General features: G+C 36.9%; 1 protein-coding gene across 5 annotated transcripts in view; it reads right to left on the reverse strand.

The window, feature by feature from the left end:
• Positions 1–22,427, reverse strand: part of LOC120084213 (DExH-box ATP-dependent RNA helicase DExH11) — a 50,187-nt gene that overhangs the window by 7,164 nt on the left and 20,596 nt on the right. For all 5 annotated transcript variants that reach the window (XM_039040112.1, XM_039040110.1, XM_039040111.1 and 2 more), the window contains exons 14-19: positions 15,962–16,072; positions 15,418–15,471; positions 14,642–14,899; positions 13,687–13,796; positions 1,646–1,799; positions 1,061–1,511 (exon numbers count right to left, since the gene is read on the reverse strand). In XM_039040112.1, the coding sequence (XP_038896040.1) occupies positions 1,061–1,511; positions 1,646–1,799; positions 13,687–13,796; positions 14,642–14,899; positions 15,418–15,471; positions 15,962–16,072 (1,138 nt within the window). The remainder of the gene's footprint in view (positions 1–1,060; positions 1,512–1,645; positions 1,800–13,686; positions 13,797–14,641; positions 14,900–15,417; positions 15,472–15,961; positions 16,073–22,427) is intronic.

The following is a 22,427-nucleotide window of genomic DNA, read 5'->3' on the forward strand; positions in this document are numbered from 1 at the left end:
ACACATGCTCGACACGTATCCAACAAATATCAGAGTGATAGAAGATTGAACACATATTCAAGCTGACACATCATCCAAACCAAAGTGTCTGCTTTTTTAGCCAACAAGCATACAATCAAGAAGACTATCCCAAAAATTCAATGTACAAAAGAATACGCCAACTAACAGCCAATAAACCAAAACAACCTAAACAGAAAGACCCCCTATGCAACAATACAGGCCATATTTAAGATTACAATGAAAATTCAGTAATCCAAATTAAGATACAAAATCAAGGGATATGAAAAACCACAATCAAGCGAGAATATATTAATCCAAAATGAAAAAAAAAAGTGAAATATATAAAGTGAGGGGATGAGATATCCCCGAAAGCCAAGTGGGTGAAGAAAAGCCCTCCAATTGGCAAGAATCAGTGAGAAGCTGTAATTATAAAAATCCAAGAAGATGAGTGTAGTAAATATTGTAGAAAGCTGTGAAAAAACCTCCAAATTGGCAAAAATCTGCGAAAAGCCGTCTGGCAAAAATAAATACATTTCCCAAACAAATCTTTAGTTTATATAGATTTTTATGTGTTATTTAACTACCTAGTTCCTTAATGTAAATATTCCTAGTCTTCAAAAGGGACGGTCATTTTTTTTAATACCTTTCTTCATTTTCTTTTCTCCACATAAAATGTTCCTATGTGTCATGAGCATGCCCAACGTGTTTCCAATATGATTTGGAAAAGAAAAAACATAAGATCAGTCAAACTAAGCCACGTATCAAACATATCTCAAAAGCATGTCTAAGTGTGTCTGTCTGGCAAATCTCTGGTATTCACTCTTCTTAAAATAGGACGTTCAAAATTCCTAGTAGTTAGCTTAAACTTCCATCAAAAGAAAGGGAAATAAAGGTACGTTTAGGTAGCTTGACTGTAACAGAATATGCACAATACATTAACAGAAGCATGCATCCAAAAGTTGCATTTCTATTGAATAAGAATGAACGCACGCTATGTCGAGTGATTCACCAATGCATAACATTGTTTGTCGTGTTTATATAAAGGTAATAAAGGTGCTACCTTTTAATGGATCTAAGGCCGGAGGGTACTTCCCATCAGATTTTATATCCAAAAGCTGTTGAACTGTCTGGGAGTAAGCAACATTGCTTACTTCTTCAAGAAGCCTGCCTGGATCTAATTTTATCTTTTTACTGCATACACACAAAAATTCTTTGGCATCGACTCCTCTAACCTCATAACTTACGCCCACTGCTGCACCAGCATGTGGTAATCTTATATTCACAACACCAGATCCTTTACGTGTTGATGGAGAATAATAATCATTTTCAAGACCGCGTTTTGATTTTGGTACCATAAAGTAGCCTTGGGACAAATCCTCCATTTTCTTTTCTAAATCACCACTTGAGGAACTTTGGACAGGTGGTGAATCAGGTTTCAGCACCAGAACAATGTATTGCCTGCTAACTATAGAAAGGGCTTTGACAATGACTCCAAGTAAGTGATCTTTGGCCTGGTAATAGTGACATTGAGTTTAGCTATAATAACATTTTAAAAATAAATAAATCAAGGTGAAAATGTAATATAAATGGAAGTCCACATCATATCAAATGGTACATTAATCTGAATATTGTCATAAGAACTCACAGACTGTGATTTTATAATGACCACTCTTCCAGGAGTAAGAAATTGTTGAATTGCAGACGATTGCATGACTGCTTCTGAGATCTGGTTGCTAGGCTTCTCAGCTTCAGCATATAACTCGTAGTATTCTTCAATGGTTGGCTCACCTTTAATACATCTACAGCCAGAAAATAGATATATGAGCCTATTGAAGTAGAAAAAGAAGACGACACAAGGAGTTTACGTGGAAAACCCTAATTCAGGGAAGAAAAACCACGGTAGAAAAGGACTTATTATTTTATGTCATATTTACAATAGACCCAANAAAAGAAGACGACACAAGGAGTTTACGTGGAAAACCCTAATTCAGGGAAGAAAAACCACGGTAGAAAAGGACTTATTATTTTATGTCATATTTACAATAGACCCAACCTCAGATATAAATAGAATGAGGTGAAACCCTAATTTAGCAAATATAGTAAAAAGACAAAAATGCCCTTAGGGCTAATTCAACGTACTTCAACAGAGCCATTTATTATGCTTTCATTAGGATTAAGTGGAAACCATCAATTATTTATTCACGACCAATGATTTTGAAATCAAAAAGAAAAAAAAACAAACAAACAAACAAAACCAAACCAAACCACTAACATATTAGACAGGTATATTACTAACGTGAAACAGGATCCATCAATACAAGTCAGAGGTGGCATATGTAAGGAGACAAGGCCCATCTTCAAACTTTATAATCTGTCATTCGTTTTAAGGTTCCTATGAGCAAGAGATCAAAGAGAAAACCTTTACCTGAGGATTTTTAGCTTTCCAAATCAAGTTAATATGAGGGGACCTGATGGTAGGTCTTGTTTCAGTAAGCTTCAGGAAGACTGAGTAGGGGTAGTAAACTTCCCGAGTCCTCCAAAGTCCAAGGTGCATCTCACACTGTCCATGCCCCACCCAAGCTGCACCAAATCTAAGAAATCAACAAGCCCCATCCAACAGTTCAGCTTCCAATGAAACGGCCATTTTCTGAAGTTAAGATCCCAGTCAGAATGACTTTCATTCCAATATTATGCAATAGTGGAATTTTTCCTTGTTGCAGATGATGTACAGATCAGGAAATAAGGGTTTCAAGTAGCTCTCTTCCACCCAAATGTCTGTTCAAAATATGATTCTATCTCCTATAAAGCTTTCAACTAGAGGAACTTATTGAAAAAGACCCTATTCTTTGCCATGTTCCCACCAAAGTCTTCCACACTTACCTTCTTGTTTGGCCATAATCCAACCAAAGGGATAAGCATGTAAAATAGCATATTCTTTAGGACTGATTCTATGGTGTCGTAAATTTGGTAGTGTGCTGCCAGGTACTAGATCAATTTGACGTTTAATGTTCCGTAAGGATGGTAAATTTGTAGGTTCCTGAATTAAACTAGAAAACTTGTCTGATAAAGAAGATACTTCATTTGGGTTAGTATGTTGTGTAGTGTAGTATCTTGTTTGACAACAAAAGCAATGATAGGGTCTTTAATTTTTAGGAAATCAGCCTTATGGGTCAGAGTAAATAATTGACAAGAAGGTTTAGAAAGTTTCTTATCCTCGTGCTTTCCTAAAGGAAGAAGAACGACTTTCTTACCTAACCAGATAAATTCATATGTATTATTTCTACCACGGTGTAAAGCTTGATTATCATGTTGCCAAGCTCTTCCTAGTACAATGTGACAAATATCCATATCAACATCACGAACTATTTGATCCGTATAATGGTTTCCTGTAGAGAGTGGAACAAAAATATTTGATTTACAATAGCTTCTCCACCCTTTTTAATCCAACTTATTTTGTAAAGGTTGAGATGTGGTACTGTTTCTAAACTAATGGCATTAATTAATTTTTTAGACCCTACATTGTCACTAATACCATATCTATAATTACCTGGAAAACCTTACCATTCACTGTACAACGTGTTCTAAAAAGAGCACGTCTCTTAGTTTGGTGTGAAGAGGATCTTTTGAAGGACACAACAAAGTTGATCACCATCATCAACATGAATGAAATTTGTGTCATCGCCCAATTCTACTACTTCTTGATCATCCACGTTATTCTCCTCTTCTCTTATGGCAAGAGTTCTTCATGCGCGCTCGTTTGATAAGGGACCTTGTTGTCTACACCTAAAACACTTTTCCAATGTAGAACGATTATAGGGATGTTGGAGTTCTTTTTAAAATTTGTACCTTCGGTTCCTTTACTAGTGGATGCTCCCTTAGGAAGATGATCTTCATTCTCATCTTGGGTTGTTGAAATTGAGAAAAGAATAGTGTAGTATTATTCTTCTTACTTATGAATCAAATACAAGTTCTTATATAGGAGAAAGACCAACAACCAAAAAAGGAAAAAATATTATGGACATAAATAATAAATATATACATATTAAACATCAAATATTACAAGAGAAATAAAAGGAAATCCAACACTCCCTCTCAAGCTGATTTGTAAATGTTATCCATAGCCAGCTTGCTGAGAAGTTTATCAAATTTTCTTTTCGAAAGGCCTTTAGTTAGCACAACTGCCATTTGTTTTGTTGTCAGAAGATAAGATATGCATATTACAGCTACATCAACCTTCTCCTTTATGAAATGCTTGTCAACTTCAATGTGCTTTGTCCTATCATGTAGAACTGAATTATGAGTTATAGCGATGGCAGTCTTGTTATCACAATAAGCTTATATAGGACTCTTTTGAGACACTTTCAGCTCTTCAAGGATCCTGTTGATCCATATACCTTCACAAATTCCATGGGCTAAGGCTCTAAATTCTGCTTCAACACTACTCCTGGCTACTACATTTTGTTTTTTAATGCGCCATATAACCACCTCCAACAAACGAACAATAGCCAGAAGTAGATCTTCTATCAGTAGTACTTCCAGCCCAAGCATCAGTGTACGCTTCAACTTAAAAACGATCATGTTTCTAGAATAATACACCTTTGTCTGGAGTTCCTTTCAAGTATCTTGGGATTCTGTACTGCTTCGAAATGAGTAGGTCCCGATGAATGCATAAATTGACTCACCATACCAACTGCAAATGCTATATCTGGACGTGTATGAGATAAGTAGATCAATCGACCTACAAGTCTTTGGTATTTATCTTTGTCCTTTACTTCTTCAGGACTTGCAACTTGTAATTTCAGATTCGGTTCGATAGGTGTGTCTACTGTCCGGCAACCAAATAAATCTGTCAAGTCAATAACATATTTCCTTTGATTAACAAAAATCCCTTTTTTAGATCTTGCAAACTCCATCCCTGAAAAATATTTTAAGGTTCCCAAGTCTTCGATTTGAAACTCACTTGCAAGCTTTTTCTTAAGATCAACCAAACCTTCTGCATCATTTCATGTGAGAATAATATCATCAACATAGACGATTAAAATAGCAGTTTTATTATTCTCAAAGTGTTTATAGAAGATTATATGGTCTACTTGACTTCGCTGGTATCCATAACTAGTGACTGCTTTTCCAAAGCGTTCAATAAACCAAGCTTTTGGAGACTATTTGAGACCATATAATGATTTCTTTAATCTTCAAACTTTGTTATTTCCAAATTCCATTTCAAATCATAAGCATTTCCTCTTCTAAATCACTATTGAGAAAAGCATTTCTAACATCTAATTGAAGAAGAGGTCAATCTAAGTTAGTTGCAAGATACAACAGGATTCTAATGGAGTTGATCTTTGCAACTGGAGCAAAAGTCTCCGGATAATTAATTTCGTAGATTTGAGTAAAGCCTTTAGTTACCAATCTGCCTTTATACCTTTCAACACTACCATCAGCATTACACTTTATTGTAAACACCCATTTACACCCCACAATCTTCTTATCCTCGGATAAGTTTGTTATTTCCCAAGTACCATTTTGTCTTAAAGCATTCATCTCCTCCATAACAGCCACTTTCTAATCTGGATCATCTAGGGCTTCTTGTATATTCCTTGGAACAAATAAGTTGTCTATCCTAGATGGGAAGGTTTTATGGCTATTCGACAATTTGTCATGTGAGATGTAATTTGCAATAGGATATTTAGTACAAGTCCTAGTACCTTTTCTAATAGCAATAGAAATATCAAGATCAGAAATAATAGGTAAAGCATTTTGAACATTCAAAATTGGAGAAGGATCAACAGACCTTTTACCGTCGGGAATTGGCAAAGAATTTCCAGCATCATTTATCGGAATTTCAAGTTGGTTTCGTGTAGAGAATCGGTTCCTTTGCTTGTTGGCTCTTCTAGCATAAAACTTTAACTCAAGAATTTGACCTATAGGATCAATTTGAAGTATCTCTCCCTTAATGAGACATTTCTATATCTGACATTGAAGGACTTGGGACAGAAATGTCAAGGTGACTAACATAAGGAAATGATTCAGATATATCCCAAAAATTATCTTCTAAATTTGACTTCTCCCCCTGATGAGAATTTTTGTCAAAATATGGTTGTCTTTCTAAGAAAGACACGTCCATACTCACATAAAAAAAAGTTTGTCTAAGGATCAAAACTTATGTAACCCTTTTGATGTGAAGCATAAACCCAAAAAATGCACCTTGTAGCTTTATGATCAAATTTTGATCGGGAAAAACTAGGTATGTAAACATATACAGTGCAACCAAAAATCTTCATGGGTAAATCAGAATATATGTAACAAGTTGGAAAAAAAGTTTTAAGACATTCAAAGGAGTTCTAAAATTCAAGACTTTACTAAGCATTCTATTTATCAAATAGGTAGTCGTGAGTACAGCTTCCCCCCATAAATACTTAGGAACATGCATAGGAAACATTATGGTATGTGCAACTTCAAGTAAATGTATCTATTCTTTCGTTCAACAATCCCATTTTGTTGAGGGGTATCACGACATGTAGACTGATGTAAAATGCCTTTATCCTTTAAAAAATCACTCAAATATGCATTAAAATACTCAGTTCCATTATCAAAGTATAAAATGCTGATTTTCGTTTGAAATTGAGTTCCAATCATATCATAAAAATGTTTGAAAAAATCTTTCACCTTAGATTTATTCGTCATTAAATAGATCCAAGATACATGTGTGCGACCATCAATATAAGTAATAAACCATTTTTACCATCATGAGTCAAAATTTTAGGACCCCAAACATCACTATGAATGAGATAAAATGATTTGGAGCCCGTGTATCGTTTTGGGAAATATGTGGATCGATGACTTTTTGCAAAGATGCAACTTTCACATTGAAGAGAGGAACAATCCATATTCTTGAACAAATTTGGAAACAAATGTTTAAGTAGTGAAAATTGAGTTGTCCTAATCTATGATGCCAAAGCATGATTTGTTCACGACCAGGAAGAGAACTGATACTACTAAGACCCTGAGTTATTTTATTACTAAAAAAAACTTCGATCAAAATAGTAGAAACCATCAAGCATCCTAGCGCTCCAAATCTGTTGTCTCAACTCTTGATGCTGAAAGATACAATGAGAATCAAAGAAGATAACTCGACAATTAGAATCTCGATAAAGTTTATTAATAGATAATAGGTTACATGCTAGGTTAGGGACATGGAGAACAGACTGCAAAGAAAGTTTATCAGTCAATTTAATGGTTCCTTTTTCTGCAATAGGAGAATAACTACCATCTGTAGTTTTAATGTTTTTATTTTCATAAGAAATAGAATACGAATGAAAAACGTGAGATGAACTAGTCATGTGATCAATAGCCCAGAATCTATGATCCAAGGGGATGAACTATTACAAGAAAAGGCTTGAGGATAGTTACCTACTTGTGCCAAGGAAACACAAAGATTACCAAATAATAAATTGGATTGTAATAATTGCAAGAGTTGATGAATTTGTTCCATACTAGGGTTGCTTGAGCCAACAACAAATCTGCATTGTTAGAGTGAAAAAGAAAAAAGCTTTGAATCGAACCAAACCGGTTTAACAAATTGAGCCGAATCAAGCCAATTTAAGAAACTATACCAGCCTTGCTGAACCAAACCGAATTCAAATCCATTTGACTGAAGTTAACTGAATCGGACCGAACCAAACCAGCTGAACTAAAACTGAATCCACTGGGCTGACTGATTGAACTGGGCCGATCCAACCGAACCGAACTTATCTTATGAAACCCACATAAACACGATAAATGATGTTGGGCGGTAGATTGGAGAAACCCATGACGGCGCCGATGTAGTAGTATGGACGACCAGAGTTGGGTGGACATGCAACAGATTCGGGCTAGTTGAACGACGGTGGATCTGAGGTTGATGGGAAACCCACGCGCGGATCTAACAAATAGCCACAAACAAATCTCCAGAAAATTCCACCCAAAAGACCCACGCGAACTGAACCACGAGCGGAGAACGGAGCAGGGCTACGCAGACGTCTGAAAAACAATGGGTCTAAGTCGAGTAGGGCAGATCTACAAACATGAAGGACATCAAAGTTGGCAGCGGCGACTGAAATTCGGTTGGAGTGGAGCTAGGCGGTGGCTTCGATGAAGCTTCAAGGACCGGCAGCGGCAATCAAGCAGAGATGGATGATCGGCGGCAGTAGAAGCTAGGGTTTTTAGGGTTTTCTTTCTTCTCTCTCTCTTTTTCTTTCTTAGAAAAAAAGTTTTAGTATTATTCTTCTTACTTATGAATCAAATACAAGATCTTATATAGGAGAAAGACCAACAACCAAAAAAGGCAAAAATATTACAGACATAAATAATAAATATATACATATTAAACATCCAATATTACAAGAGAAATAAAAGGAAATCCAACATGGGTAGTTCTTTCAAAAGATATGCTTTGAATGTAATCGAGATTGGTTTTCTTGGAAGTGAATTGTTGCTTGTCCCAAGAAGTCCTCCTTGGATAAGTTCTTGCAGGTTTTAGTTCCTCTCCTTCTTCAACCTTGGTAGCCAAAGAAATCATATCAGCAAGATAATATCTTACTAACCTTATAATATCTTCACGCAAAGCAAAGACAAATCTTGCAATTTGTTGATGTTCATTTTCTGGTATGTTATTCCAAGCGCCAAGTCGATGGTTTCTTCAATGTAATAAGCAATTGATCGATCTCCTTGTTAGCAATTTGATATTTACCGTATAAAACTTGTTGACAATTCATAGGAAGAAATCTCTTTTTCATTAACCTCGACATCTTGGGCCAATTTTGAATTGGAGGATTGTCATAATATCTCCTATTTGTTCCGATTTGCTCCCACCATGCCAATACACCTCTTTGAAGTTTATATGCTACTAGTTTAACCTTCTTCCTTTCGACAATATTGGTGTAGGCAAAGAAGTTTTCAACGTTCTTGACCCAACCTAGAAACCTTTCAATGTCCATACGACCATTGAATGTTGGAAGATCCATTTTGATATTGTAATTAGGGTGTTCTTGGTTTTCTAGATCTCCATTTTGTCTTCGTTGATTCCTAACTTGAAGTTCTTGATAAAACTCCTCTTCTTCATAAGAGGAATCAGAATTGTCAACCATAAACCCAGGTAAAGGGAAATCTCGAATCCTTTCTTGCCTTCTTTCATGGACACTCAACTCTCAAACATTAGCTACTCGGTTATCTAGGGCCCTTGGATTTGTCTGATTGAGTTACAGCAAAGGTTGTGAACCGTTGTGCGAGTTGATCCATAGCCCGGGTGTGAATAGGCTTTTGTTAATGTCCACAATGGCCAATTCCACTTCTTGCAATCGGCAATCTGTGGTGGATGCTTTCATTTCCATGGATTTTGTGGGTGAAAAAAGATCTAATTTGAAAATAAATCAACCTTGGATCGGGGGCTCTTATACCACTTGATATGCACACAAGTGAAGAATGCCTCAAACTTTATTGATGATGGACTGCTTTATTTATAGAAGACAGAGGGGCCTTCAACAGAAAGGATGGGTAACCGGTTAAGAAGGTGAACCGGAACTAATACATGGGAAAAATACAAGACTTAAAAGGAAACTAACAAAGAACCAAGAATAACAAAGGTTGTTCTTACATCACTAATAATCATTTTCTTCCATAGGGATTCATCTTCTTGAGTAAATCTCTTGAGCCATTCGAGAAGGAGAGCATTGCTGTTCTTTTTAAAGGTTGAAAATAGGAAAGCTTTTTCCATTGTATTTATTAAGTTTTTTTCTTTTCTGTAATTTCCTTTTCTTTGCATTTAATTCTTTCATTTCCCTCTCCATTGCATTATTTGGCTAATCTCCTCTCTTTAGAGTTAGGGTTGTACCTTTGTACAAAGATGAATAAACAAAATCTTTGCCTGGCAAAACAACATGGTATCAGAGCCTCACGTTATGGGAATTACTCTAAGATAGTGTGAACAAACAATGTTCTTGTGTTTTACATCTTAGCTTAGAAAATGTTCTACATGTTCCAAACCTTAAATGCAATCTTTTATCCATAAGCAAACTCACTTTTATAAAAAATTGCATTGCAACATTTCACTCACGCAGTTGTATTTTTCTGCATTATAATTCGAGGACGAAAATTGGCAATGCTAAATAATCATTGGGTCACTACATCCCAGATATTCCCAAATCTCTAGTCAAGAAGTTAGGTGTTAACAAAGCTATTTTTGTTGCTTTTACAGACAATTAGGATAGTAGAATGATGTTATGATATGATCATTTAGGCCAACCCAATTTTATGTATTTGAAACGTATTTTTTCAGATATTTCTAGTAGAAGTTCTCAAGTTTTTCAACGTGAGTCGTGTGAATTGGCTAAGAAAACTCGATCTTCATACCTGGTAAGTAACTACGAGCTCTCTCATCCTTTTTCTATGATGCATAACATATTTGGGGGATTGTAGAGTTAAAACCATAACAGGAGCTATGTTTTTTTTATCGGTGATCATACTAAACTCCCTTCGGTGTTTTTAATGAAAGTAAAGTCTAAGGTTACTATCATATTTTAAAATTTGTATGTCATATACTCGACCTCTTCAACAATAAAATCCAAAATATTCACTATGATAATGCTAGAGTTATGTAATAGGATTATGGTAAATTAGGGTATCTTTGTTAAATCTTTAATTGATTAGGATTAGGATCAGTTTTCTTGGTTTATTAGGAAAATAATTAATTTCTTAGATTAATTAGAATTAGGATTAGTTTGCTTCTCAATTCTCTATAAATTGAGAAATTGTCTTCTTGTACAGACAACTTTTAATCGATAATAAAGATTTTGATTTAATTTGTAAAGAGAGTTTATCCTTTTATCTCTTAGGCTACATCATAGGAATTGCTTTAACATGTTTTTAGGAAGCTTTAAAATTGTATTGTTTACTTAAGTATATGTTCACCTCTAACCTATCCAACATACAAATCCTTAGTAATGCTTATGACGCCCTTAAGGACACTGATTGGCAGAAAGTTGTTTTGGAAGAAATAAATGCTTTGGAGAAGAAGAATACATGGAAAATAACAAACCTACTCCTAGGAAAGAAAACTAAATGATGCAAATGGATCTCCACCATCAAATACAAAGCCAATGCAGAAATAGATAGGCTTAAAGTAGAACCGGTTGCAAAATGATTCACTCAATTCTGTGATATTAATTACTAAAAACCTTTCCCCCCAGCAAAACTAAATATTATTCGAGCTTTCTTCTCTTTAGCAGTGGATAATGATTGGGTACTTCACCAATTAGACATAAACAAACTAATTCATTTCCCAAAGAACAGCTTATTCCCAAACCCCATAAGGGAGAGGGAGGGAAGTCCATCCCCATTTCGCTCCATGCTTACAAGTGTTGTAGGGGTTCCACCATCCCACTTCTCTTCTTGTTTTGAAAACCTTTTTTATTACACTCTAACCAAATCTTTGAATAACAGACTTATGTCACACCCCGCGAAAATGGCTTTCCAAATCGCGCCAATAGAAGGCCCAAGGCTCCTTTAGCACCGCCGAGAAGGAGTCATGACTCGTCGGAAGGCCTCCCCAAGTCACCACACATGGCCCATTCGTGCGCCCCTATCCCTGGCGCAAGCCCATCACGGACGCCTAACATGTCGACAGGCGAAGGCATGCCAAGGCAGACACATGCCTGGACAGGCGCCCAGCCAAGCGCCCAAGACAGCAGGCATGCGCACGACCATCAGCGCAAGCATGCGCGAGGACAGGCACGCGGCCGTACGCGCAGCCAAGCGCGCGCGCACATCGCCCAGGCGTGCGACCGAAGACCCAGCGTGCGCAAGTCCAGACGCGCACACCCCAACATGAGCGCGCCTGCGCGCGCGCAACACCTAGTCGGGCAACCCTGCACGCGAGCGGCGTACGCACGCGACCCAACGATAGATGCCTCCAGATGATGCTAGGTGTCACAATCGCTCTTTCGGAAGCTTCTCTTAGCGATTGTGCGGCACTTGTTCCCGCTCACGAACAAGTCAGCCAACTCGAATACGGACTGCCGATGGCACACCGAGTGCCTCTTGCAACCTCCAATCCCGTTCGAGGGAAAATGGTTTCAGAAAACGGGTTTAGAGAAAAGGTTTTCGTAAGAAGTTTTGTGAGTGTGAATAAAGAAAGAAAGATTATAGTAGACTAGAAAGCAATAAGCAACAACAACAGCTTTATAGAGTACTACTCCGGGTATGAGGAAGTGATGGTTAGTCTTATCTCCATATAGTGCATTCTGGACAAAAAGCCAACTGGCGCCCTTGCATATGCAAAAGGGCGAGTGGTCACTTACAATGAAAATGTAAAGAAAGCAAGCTAACTAAGCTAATACAATACAAGATATGAAAGTATGCTAGAAGGGGGTCGGATCGGGCATGCGGCCATGGGCAACAGGCCCTGGACAAGCATGACCGTGACACTAGGCGACCCAAGAGCACTCCAGACAGCCCGAGAAGCTCCTGGAAGTCTCTAGACACGGCTAGACAGACCTAGACGATGTTGGACAAGGCCAGCACCCCTCATGAGCGCCCTAGATGCGTTTGGAAGGCCCTAGACAGTGCCACAAGGTGCTAGAATATGTTAGATGGTCCCGGAAGCCTCTAGAAGACCCGAGAAGGTGTTAGAACATGCTGGATGGTTCCGGAAGACTCTAGACCGTGCTGGACAGTCCCAACATTCAGTCCAAATGTACATACCCTAGAACACTCTACAAGAGTCTAGAGTAGACTAGAAGTGTCTAGAATATTCATGTATATACGTGATAGGTTCTGGAATGGCCTAGTATGGCCTAAGAAGCATCTAAGACACATGTAGAAGTGTCTAGGAGTGTACTAACCGACCTCCTTGGTCGGTTCTAAGCCCCCTAAGTCGGTGGGGCATGTGTATAAATAGCCTAGTGGAGATCATTTGTAAAGCATCCTTTGGACAATTCAACAAAGCTCTCATTCACTCAAACTCCAAAGACCCCTTGCCTACTCATCTTAAAACCTCTCAAGCGACTTTCTTTGTGCCTTGAATAGGCCAAAACTCTTCTTAAGGCTTACTTGGTACACTCTTTGACAAGAGAGAGCCTCCAAGTGCCGCACGTTGGTCATCTCAAACGCTGACCGCGTGACACTTAGCTACATTTACCCCTATCAAATATGATTTTGGGACAGAGGGCCCAAAGAGGAGATGGAGGAGACTACTTCTCGAGTCATTTGAAACACCCCAATACAAAATGAATATCTAAAACAAATGCCAGCATGCCTTAGCACAAGAACAATAAAAGAAAATGATTTTGTCTCTGAATATTTAGTACATAATATGACAATAGATGGCAAGTGATCTTGAAAAAGATGTTGAAACTTCATGCTACAAAGTATTAACCTACAATGAATTTCCACACATCTACCGACAAAATTTTACCTCAGAGTATATCCTCGAAGGAAAAAGTGGCTTATCTCATAGGGTAGATGTATTAAAGGCATTCCTTACGAAATGAAACAAAATGAAAAAATTGGGAAGAAACATTATGAATAGCTAAATTTGATTGATCAATTTAGGGTTCTCTACCTCCTTCAGTTTTCATTTAATCCCCAAAACGTAATTAATGGCACGTTTGGAATGACTTTCTAAGTGAATAGATATCTTTAAAGTAAACATACTCTACTGTTCTTGTAGGTTGAGCTAGCTTTCGCATTAAAAGTTGCTGCTTTTCAGGGAGTTTCTTCTGTGCGTGGAATTCAGCAAAACTTCTTTTCAACATGTCTTCCACCTGTAGGGATAATTATCATGACATGTTAAATCGACAGAATTAAGAGAACTTGAACAGTGCACTGACATACTCCAGTATTAACAACATGGAAAAGGAAGAAAACTTTTACTACAGTCAAGAAAAATGCTTTACCGCTCAACCAAAATGTTCAACTATGTGATTAAAATTTCTCGCTGTTGATCAGAAAATGTCTTAATAAGTATTCTAGATTTTGAAGTGCGAAGAACAACGGTTATCATTTATGAGTCGTGACTTGAGTGAAATCAATGGAATTTTTTTAAATAAATAAAAGATTGAGTTGAATGCTTCAACATTGTTAATTTCAGAGCATCCCAATGGTGCTCTCCTAGTGATATTTGCGTCTTATTTCACCTAGTGATATTTGTAATAATTTATTTGCTTTTATTTGGACCGCTTAAGATTCTTGTACTCTCTCTTTATGACCTTTTTACTTTTTCACTCGTCAGGAGTTTGTATCTTTTGAAATATTTTCCTTTTTATCACATTAATGAAAAACTTGTTATCTTGTTTCAGAAAAATAATGTTTAAAGTGCAAAGCACACGAAAAGACATCAATGCTTTGGAGTTTAAGTGCAGTGAACAAAAAAATAAGGAGCATTTTTTTGCTTATTTTTTTGTGTGTATGGAGCGCATAGTAAAGAAAATATTATATATGAAAAACTATAGTGCTTTGAATAACAATATAAAGAAAATTAAAGAATAGAAGTAAACAAAAAATATATATACATACACCTTATGTGCGCCACCTTGCTTCCTAACAGATTCTTTCCTTTGGCTTATTATAATCTATGAGAGAACCTTTTTCCCAAAGCATGCTAACATACCTTTAGCTCTTCCACCCGAAGAAGATGTAGGATCATAATATAGGTCAAACGGAATTGAGATTCAAGCTTGGTAGCAGTTCCAACTATCACATGCTTCAAATCCTTCTCTTCTGGAATCTCGTCTCGACACATTACAATGACAGTACCAATTTTATCCAGTCCCCTTCTACCAGCACGACCCGCCATTTGGGTATATTCCCCTGGTAATAATTGCCTGAACTCCTTCCCATCAAACTTCCTTAAGGTGTCAAAAACAACCTGTAAGTAACCACTAGAGATCAGATATAAGACATAAGATAAATGAATGGATCGGCTCTTGATAAAAATTATATAAAATAAAAAATGTCAGTTGTTCAAATGAACTAAGCAGAGCATACTGTCAATAAATCTCCTGGCAAATAAAAAAAGACCTGGACATTAGAAAAGCAACTAACTTTCCTATCTTGATTCTTGACCATGTTTTCACATTTTCTGATAGGAATATGAATATTAGCCATACAACTACCCGAAAATAAAGAACAAGATTGTGCATTGAGTGAAAGAAACACCGTGGTCCCAACAGTCCACGCTCAAATTCAGGCTAGTTAAGCTGATAATTTACAAGGACAACTCACTTTTCAAGAGCTAAGTTTAGGACGTCAGCAATTGACAAAGATAATCAGGGCAATACATGAAACAAACTTGAATTTGAAGAAACATATGAACATGTCCATGGGAAACCTACTATATGTAAGAATGTTTTTCAATTACAATCCATGACGATTAATGACACCCACCGTTCTTGCTGGTGCATTAACTCCCATCGCAAACGTCTCTGTTGAAAACAAGACCTGCAATAAAACAGAGATAAGCATCGACCTACTGTGATCGCTTGAACTCCATTGTAACCAATGAATTTAGTTAATAAAAAAGACTAATGTAAACTCTCAAGATGCAATTGCAATTCTCAAATCAATGTAAGTGAAACATGATAAATTAAGGGGAAGTTCCACTTTTAGTCCATGGAGTTTGGATTTGGTAGCATTTTGATCCCAAAGTTTCAAACTCGATATTTTAACCCCTAAGATTTGGGTTTGGTAGCATTTTGGTCACTGCCATCAATTTTCTGGTAATAAGTTAACAGAAAGCTTATTAATCGAAAACTGACATTATAGAATGAAATGCTATCACACTCAAATCTCATGGGTAAAATGCATTGTTTGAAACAAGAACCAAAATGCTACCCAACTCAAACTTTTGATGGACCAAAAGTGTTTCTTTCATAAATAAAAAAAAAAAAACATGATATAAAATTGGGGCATTGTTAGAAGACAACTTTACCTTTATCACACCACGACAAAATAGCATTTCAACAACTTCTTTAACAATTGGAAGGAGACCTGCATGATGCACTCCAATCCCTCTACGAAGAAGTCCTTGAACCCTAACAATCTGTATATCGTATCTTTTTAATAAATATTGCAAGAGTTCATTGAATAATTAATTAATGGTTAAATTATCATAAATACCCCTAAACTATGGGGTTGGTTTCAATTTTTTTTTAAAAGGAAACAAGTCTTTTTATTATAATAATTAAATGAGATTAATGCTCAAAGTACAAGAGATGTGTACAAAGAGCATAAAGCATAATTCCTAAGGACCAATAGGCGCACAGGACATCTCAACTAGGTTGACATCCCCTTAGCGCCCTTGTCATATCCTACAAGTTAATCTCAATGAAAAAGTGTTCAATGCTAAAACAGTCCTTACAATGAACCAATAAAGATTCAAAAAGACAGCTTTCAACCAAAACTTCTACAACATTAAGCCTAGCAGCCTCAAAACGAGCAAACCAAGGTTTCTTTCAAACCAAAGTTCAACGAGCAAAGCTTTCATTGCATTAATCCACAACAGATTTAAAATTTTCTTAAAAGTTTGACCCTATAAGAATCTGCTGCACATTATTCTTGAATTCATTATCAAAAACCCAACAAATATTAAAGAATTCAAAAAGAGATCTCCAACAATTATTGGCATAGGCACAATCAAAGAATAAATGTTGTAGATCTTCCCCTTCCGCTTTACTTAAAACACACCAATTAGGAGATAAACTGTGAGAAAACAGCTTCTGTTGTAAAACAGAAGACCAATTAAGCAATCCAAACGGCATGATCCAAACTGTAATACTCACTCTCGAAGGACACTTTGACTTCCATAAAGCTTTCTGTAAACAATTATCAAGAGGGGAAGCCAAAGAAAGATGCTTGACCAATGATTTTACTGAAAAAGAACCACTAGCTTCAAGAGACCAAGAACATGTATCTTGGCAATACTTTACCTCTTTCTTGGAAACAAATCGTAGCAAATTTTGAAATTCTACGATCTCTTCTTCTTTTAAAAAGTCTTTTGAAAGTGATAGACCAAGAAGAAGTATAATGATCTCAATGGTTCAAAACTGATCCGTTTGGGTTGAGGGCTATTCCAAACAAGGTCGGGAAACTGATTTTAAGTGGGATTCTGTCTAACCAAGGGTCATGCCAGAAGGCTATTCGGCTGCCATTTCCTAACTTATACACTGCCAGCACTTCCACTTTCATCCACGATCTTGAGATACTTATCCAAGGACTATGAAGACTACAACTCACCTTACCCAAAGTGTGCCAATCAAAGTGACTATTCCCGTGAATACTGATCTTATGGGTTGGTTTCAATTATACTACTGAACTTGGAAAAGTTTTATTTTAACTCATGATGTTTGAGTTTTTTTTTCAAAACCACTCTTGAAAACTTTTGTTGTTAAATTCTGTGAGAGTACTAGTCGGGGGTATATGGGTAAGATTAGTATGATATTAGTAAGAGAGAGATAACCCTCTCAAAAAGTTATTAGTATATTACCCTCTCAAAAAGTTATTAGTATATTATAACTTCTCTTGATATTGTCAAATTTTACTATCTTTGTAATCTTTGTGTTTCTTTGAGTTTCCTTGTTAGGTGGTATCCTAACAATTGGTAATACAGCACGTTCATTCTAGGGAGCACCCATGTTTGCTAGAGGTGATCAAAAGAGACTGAAAAACCAAGTCAACCATCCAAAACCGATGGAACCGATTTCAGTCGAAATCGGTTTTATAATATACAAAACCGACTTGGCAGTTGGTCTGTAAGCCCAAGAAATGCCAACCTGACCGGCCGATCAAATTACTATAAAAGCTAAGAAACCTATTTGGGGTTGTTTGGTAGATGGGAATGAGATTGGAATGTAATGTAATGAGCTTCAAAGCCCACATTTGGATTCATTGTAATCCAGCCCGGTTTTGTAATCAATCCCACTTAAGCGGTATTAGTTTACATTCCACCATTTCACATCCCACTTCCCACGATTTGTAATCACTTCCCCCGGTTTCCAAAGTAATGAATGTTCCTCACCTTCCCGTGGTTTTAGACTATCTCCTCTCTCTCAATCTCTTCGTTTGGTATTCTCCTTTCCACAAGCTTTCTCCTTCTTCCATCTTCTTCCTCTCTAAAACCTTAATCAATGATCTGATTTTCACCATGAATGCTCCTTCGATCTTCGTCTTCCTCTCTGATTTCACGTCCTTTTAGTCTCTGAAACCCTAATCTATAGAACCTCTAACGCAAAGGGAATATCGAAGTTCTCCCTTGTCACTCCAACAGCCAAAAATTATTTGCTGTCTATTTGCATGAACTATTTGCTGTCTTCGACTTTTTTATATGAATCTTCTGCTAGAACCTATCTTTCTTTGTATGAATGATTTGTACGAATGATTTGAAAAATTTTTGTATGTGCACTAAAGAAATTTATGGTACGTGGATTTTGAATTGCATCTGGGATAAATTTTTTATTTAGAAAGTACTTTAAAAGTTAGAAAATTATGATTTATATGATATAATATTTTTTTTTTTTTTTTTTTTTGGTATCTCTAGAAAAACATATTTAAAAAATAAATAATAATAATAAATAAACTTTTATAAAAAAAAAAAATTTAAAAAGTCAAACCTAACCCAATTCCAACCCTGCAATCCAAACACATATTCAGTAACACAACAAATCTAACCTTGCACTCTAAATACTGTAATCAGATTCCCCGTAATCCTGATTACATTCCAACCAACCAAACAACCTCTTTATTGCTATATTGTCGGGTTGCTATGGAGTTTCCGACTTTGGAAACATCACCAAAGACCATCAGCTTTACTCTTCCCAAGATTTCTTTATTAAAAAAATTTAATTGTCTTTTCAAACTTTTCCCAAGATTTCCTTATTAAGAAATCTAAATGTATTTTCAAACTTTTCTTTTAATGGTCTTTTCTTCCCCTTCTCTCTCCCCCACAATTTCCCACTCCTCTTTTTCCCTTCTCTATTCCATTTCTTCTTCTCATCTTCTGGGATCTCTCTCACCCGCCATGGCACCGTAGGTGAGTTTCTTACTCTCTTTTCTCTTTCATTTTTTTTCTCGTTTCCCACTTGGCTCTCTTTGTACTTTCCTCCCCTCTCTACGAAGCAATTGGGCAAGTCCTATGTTGACCAGTTGGTCGAGAACCTGGAAGCAAAAGCTATGACAAGGCCAATGAAATCGACGTGGTGGCTGGCCGCTTGGACAAAATGTCTGTCAAGGAATTGTTAATAGGGGTTGAGAACCTGGAAGCAAAAGCTATGAGAAAGGGTAATTTCAAGCGTGGGATGGCTCGATGACTTCTGTTGTCCCAATGGAAGATCATGTCAAAAAACTAGATAGCTCGCAGAAAGCGATAATTCAGATGGTGACTGAGTTTTCTGAAGACTTTCAAGCCACTCTCGATGCCGTTCAGGTAGAGATTGCTGACATCAGTCCACGAGTTAACCTCACCATGAGAGCGGTGGGAAACCAAGCCCCAGCTAGGGGTGCAGTCCAATTCAACAGGATAAAAGTACCCGAGCCTAAGCCCTTCTGTGGGGCTCGTGACGTGAAAGCACTAGAAAATTTTGTCTTCGATATGGAGCATAATTTCAGAGCTACAAACACAGCTACTAAAGAGTCAAAGATCAATTTGGCGATGATGCATCTAATGGAGGATGTCAAGTTATGGTGGATGTCCCGTTTCATGGACATCCAAGAGGATCAATGCACCATCGACACATGGGAGAGACTGAAACAGGAATTACGTTCTCAGTTCTTCCCTAAAAATGTTGAAATTTTGGCAAGACATAAGCTACGAGAATTGAAACATACTGGCACTATTAGAGACTATGTGAAACAATTTTCCAGGCTGATGTTGGACATACGAAATATGTCCGAAAAAGACAAAGTTTTCTATTTTGTCGAAGGTCTGAAACCGTGGGTGAAAACAAAACTATATGAACAGAGAGTACAGGATTTCTCAGCCGCATATGCAACGGCCGAACGATTGTTTGACTTAATTGATGAATCGCAAGAGATGAGGCAACACTCAAGATCCCCGAGTAGAGGGAGTAAGAGCAATTGCTCAAGCCCACCAAGAAATAGTGAGGGAGGACAGGGACACTAGTGGGGATGGTAAACCACTTCAACAGAAGACTGGAAATATATGGCGGGGGCCAAATCAACATAATTTTTATCGCCCCCTATCCTGTTATATATGCAAAGGGCAGCACGAGGAAAACGAATGTCTGAAACGAGTAGCCTTTAACGCCTTTAACGCCTTTCAAGCCTCATTAGCCTCAGACTTGAAAGGCAAAGTTGTTCATATAGAGGACGAGAATATACAAGCAGAGGAAGACAAAACCCCACAAGTTGGGGCACTAAGATTCTTAGCTACCCTTTAGAGGAATATGGGAGAAACAAAGGAACCCCAAGTGTAGAAACTCTTTAAATGTTTTGATCCTTTGATAAAAAAAAAATTGTTTGTGAGTATGGATGTGTCTTTTTTAGAAAATCAACCCTATTTTCCCCAAAATTCTCTTCAGGGGGAGAAGCCAAATTTGGAAGAAAATTTTTGGGATGTTTGTATTTCTTCTTCCAATCGTAATCGTACAGATGTTACTAGATCTATGATGCCAAGTGTGGAAACTTCTCAATCAGGGGGAGAAATACTACAAAATGATCATATTGATCAAGTGCCTGAGTTTAAGTTTTATACTAGAAGAAAATTCAATCAAGGGAACCAAGACAAGATAGTTGGTCCTTCCCATGACCAATCTGAAACCCCGACGACTGAAACTGGTAATTCTTCTTCTATTCCTACTCCTTCAACTACTCAAAGTACTTTACCAGTAAGTAGTGTCTGATCTCGATGTTAATTCTTCTTCTATCCCTACTCCTTCAACTACTCAAAGTACTTTTCCAGTAGTGTCTGATCTCGATGTTCCCATTGCTCTTAGAAAAGGTATTCGCAGTTGTACCAAACATCCTATTGCAAACTTTATGTCATATCAAAAATTGTCAAATAGTCAAGCTCTTTCACATCCAAGATTGATGACATGTTTGTTCCAAAGAATATACATGAGGGTTTAGATGATCCAAATTGGAAATTAGCAGTTATGGAGGAGATGAATGCTCTAAAACAAAATGGAACTTGGGAAATAGTAGAATTACCTAAGAATAAGAAACCAGTGGGGTGTAAATGGGTCTTCACCATAAAGTGTCATGCTGAAGATACAAGGCCAGACTGGTAGCTAAAGAATTCACTCAGACATATGGAATTGATTATCAGGCAACATTTGCCCCTGTTGCAAAGATTAACTCTATTAGAATTTTTGTGTTTCTTGCAGTTAATTTAGATTGACCGTTTTACCAACTTGATGTGAAAAATATTTTTCTGGATGGTGAACTTGAGGAAAAGGTCTTTATGAGCTTACCACTAGGTTTTGAGGAGGTTGGTTGTAGTAAAATTTGCAAATTAAAAAAAAATTCTCTATGGTCTTGAACAGGCCCCAAGAGCTTGGTTTGAACATTTTGGAAAAGTTGTATCCAATTATAGATTTCTTCAAAGTCAAGCAGATCATACATTATTTTATAAACTTTCAGAGAATAATAAAATCTCAATTTTGATTGTTTATGTAGATGATATTATTCTCACGGGTGATGATGAAGCAAGCTTGGCTGATCTCAAGAAAAAACTGGCTTGTGAATTTCAAATTAAGGACTTGGAAACGTTGAAATCTTTCCTAGGAATGGAATTTGCAAGATCAAAAAAGGAGATCTTTGTTAACCAAAGAAAGTATGTCCTTTACTTACTTAAAGAAACAGGCTTGCCTGGTTGCAAGGTTGCAGAAACTCCTATTGAACCTAATATAAAACTTCTAACAGCATGGATAGTCTCATACACGTCCTGATATTGCATTTGTTGTGAGCATGGTTAGTCAGTTTATGCATGCTCCTGGACCAATTCATTCTGAAGCAGCCTACAGAATTTTGAGATATTTGAAAGGGTCTACTAGAAAAGGTATTCTATTCAAAAGGAATAATCACTTCCAAATGGAAGTCTATACTGACGCAGATTGGGTTGGAAGTACTACCGATAGAAGATCTACCTCTGGTTATTGTTCCTTCGCTGGAGGAAATTTGATTACTTGGAGGAGTAAAAAACAGAATGTGGTGGCCAGAAGTAGTACTGAAGCAGAGTTTAGAGCCTTGGCTCATGGAATTTGTGAGAGCATATGGATCAAAAGGATACTTGAAGAGTTGAAGATTTCTTTGACTATGCCTATACGGATTTATTGTGACAATAAAGCTGCAATTTCTATTACCCATAATCCAGTTCTACACTAATAGAACCAAACACATTGAGGTTGATAAGCATTTTATTAAAGAAAAAATTGAAGCAGGAA

This window comes from Benincasa hispida, chromosome 8 (assembly GCF_009727055.1).
Source record: "Benincasa hispida cultivar B227 chromosome 8, ASM972705v1, whole genome shotgun sequence".
NCBI classification, from domain to species: domain Eukaryota; kingdom Viridiplantae; phylum Streptophyta; class Magnoliopsida; order Cucurbitales; family Cucurbitaceae; genus Benincasa; species Benincasa hispida.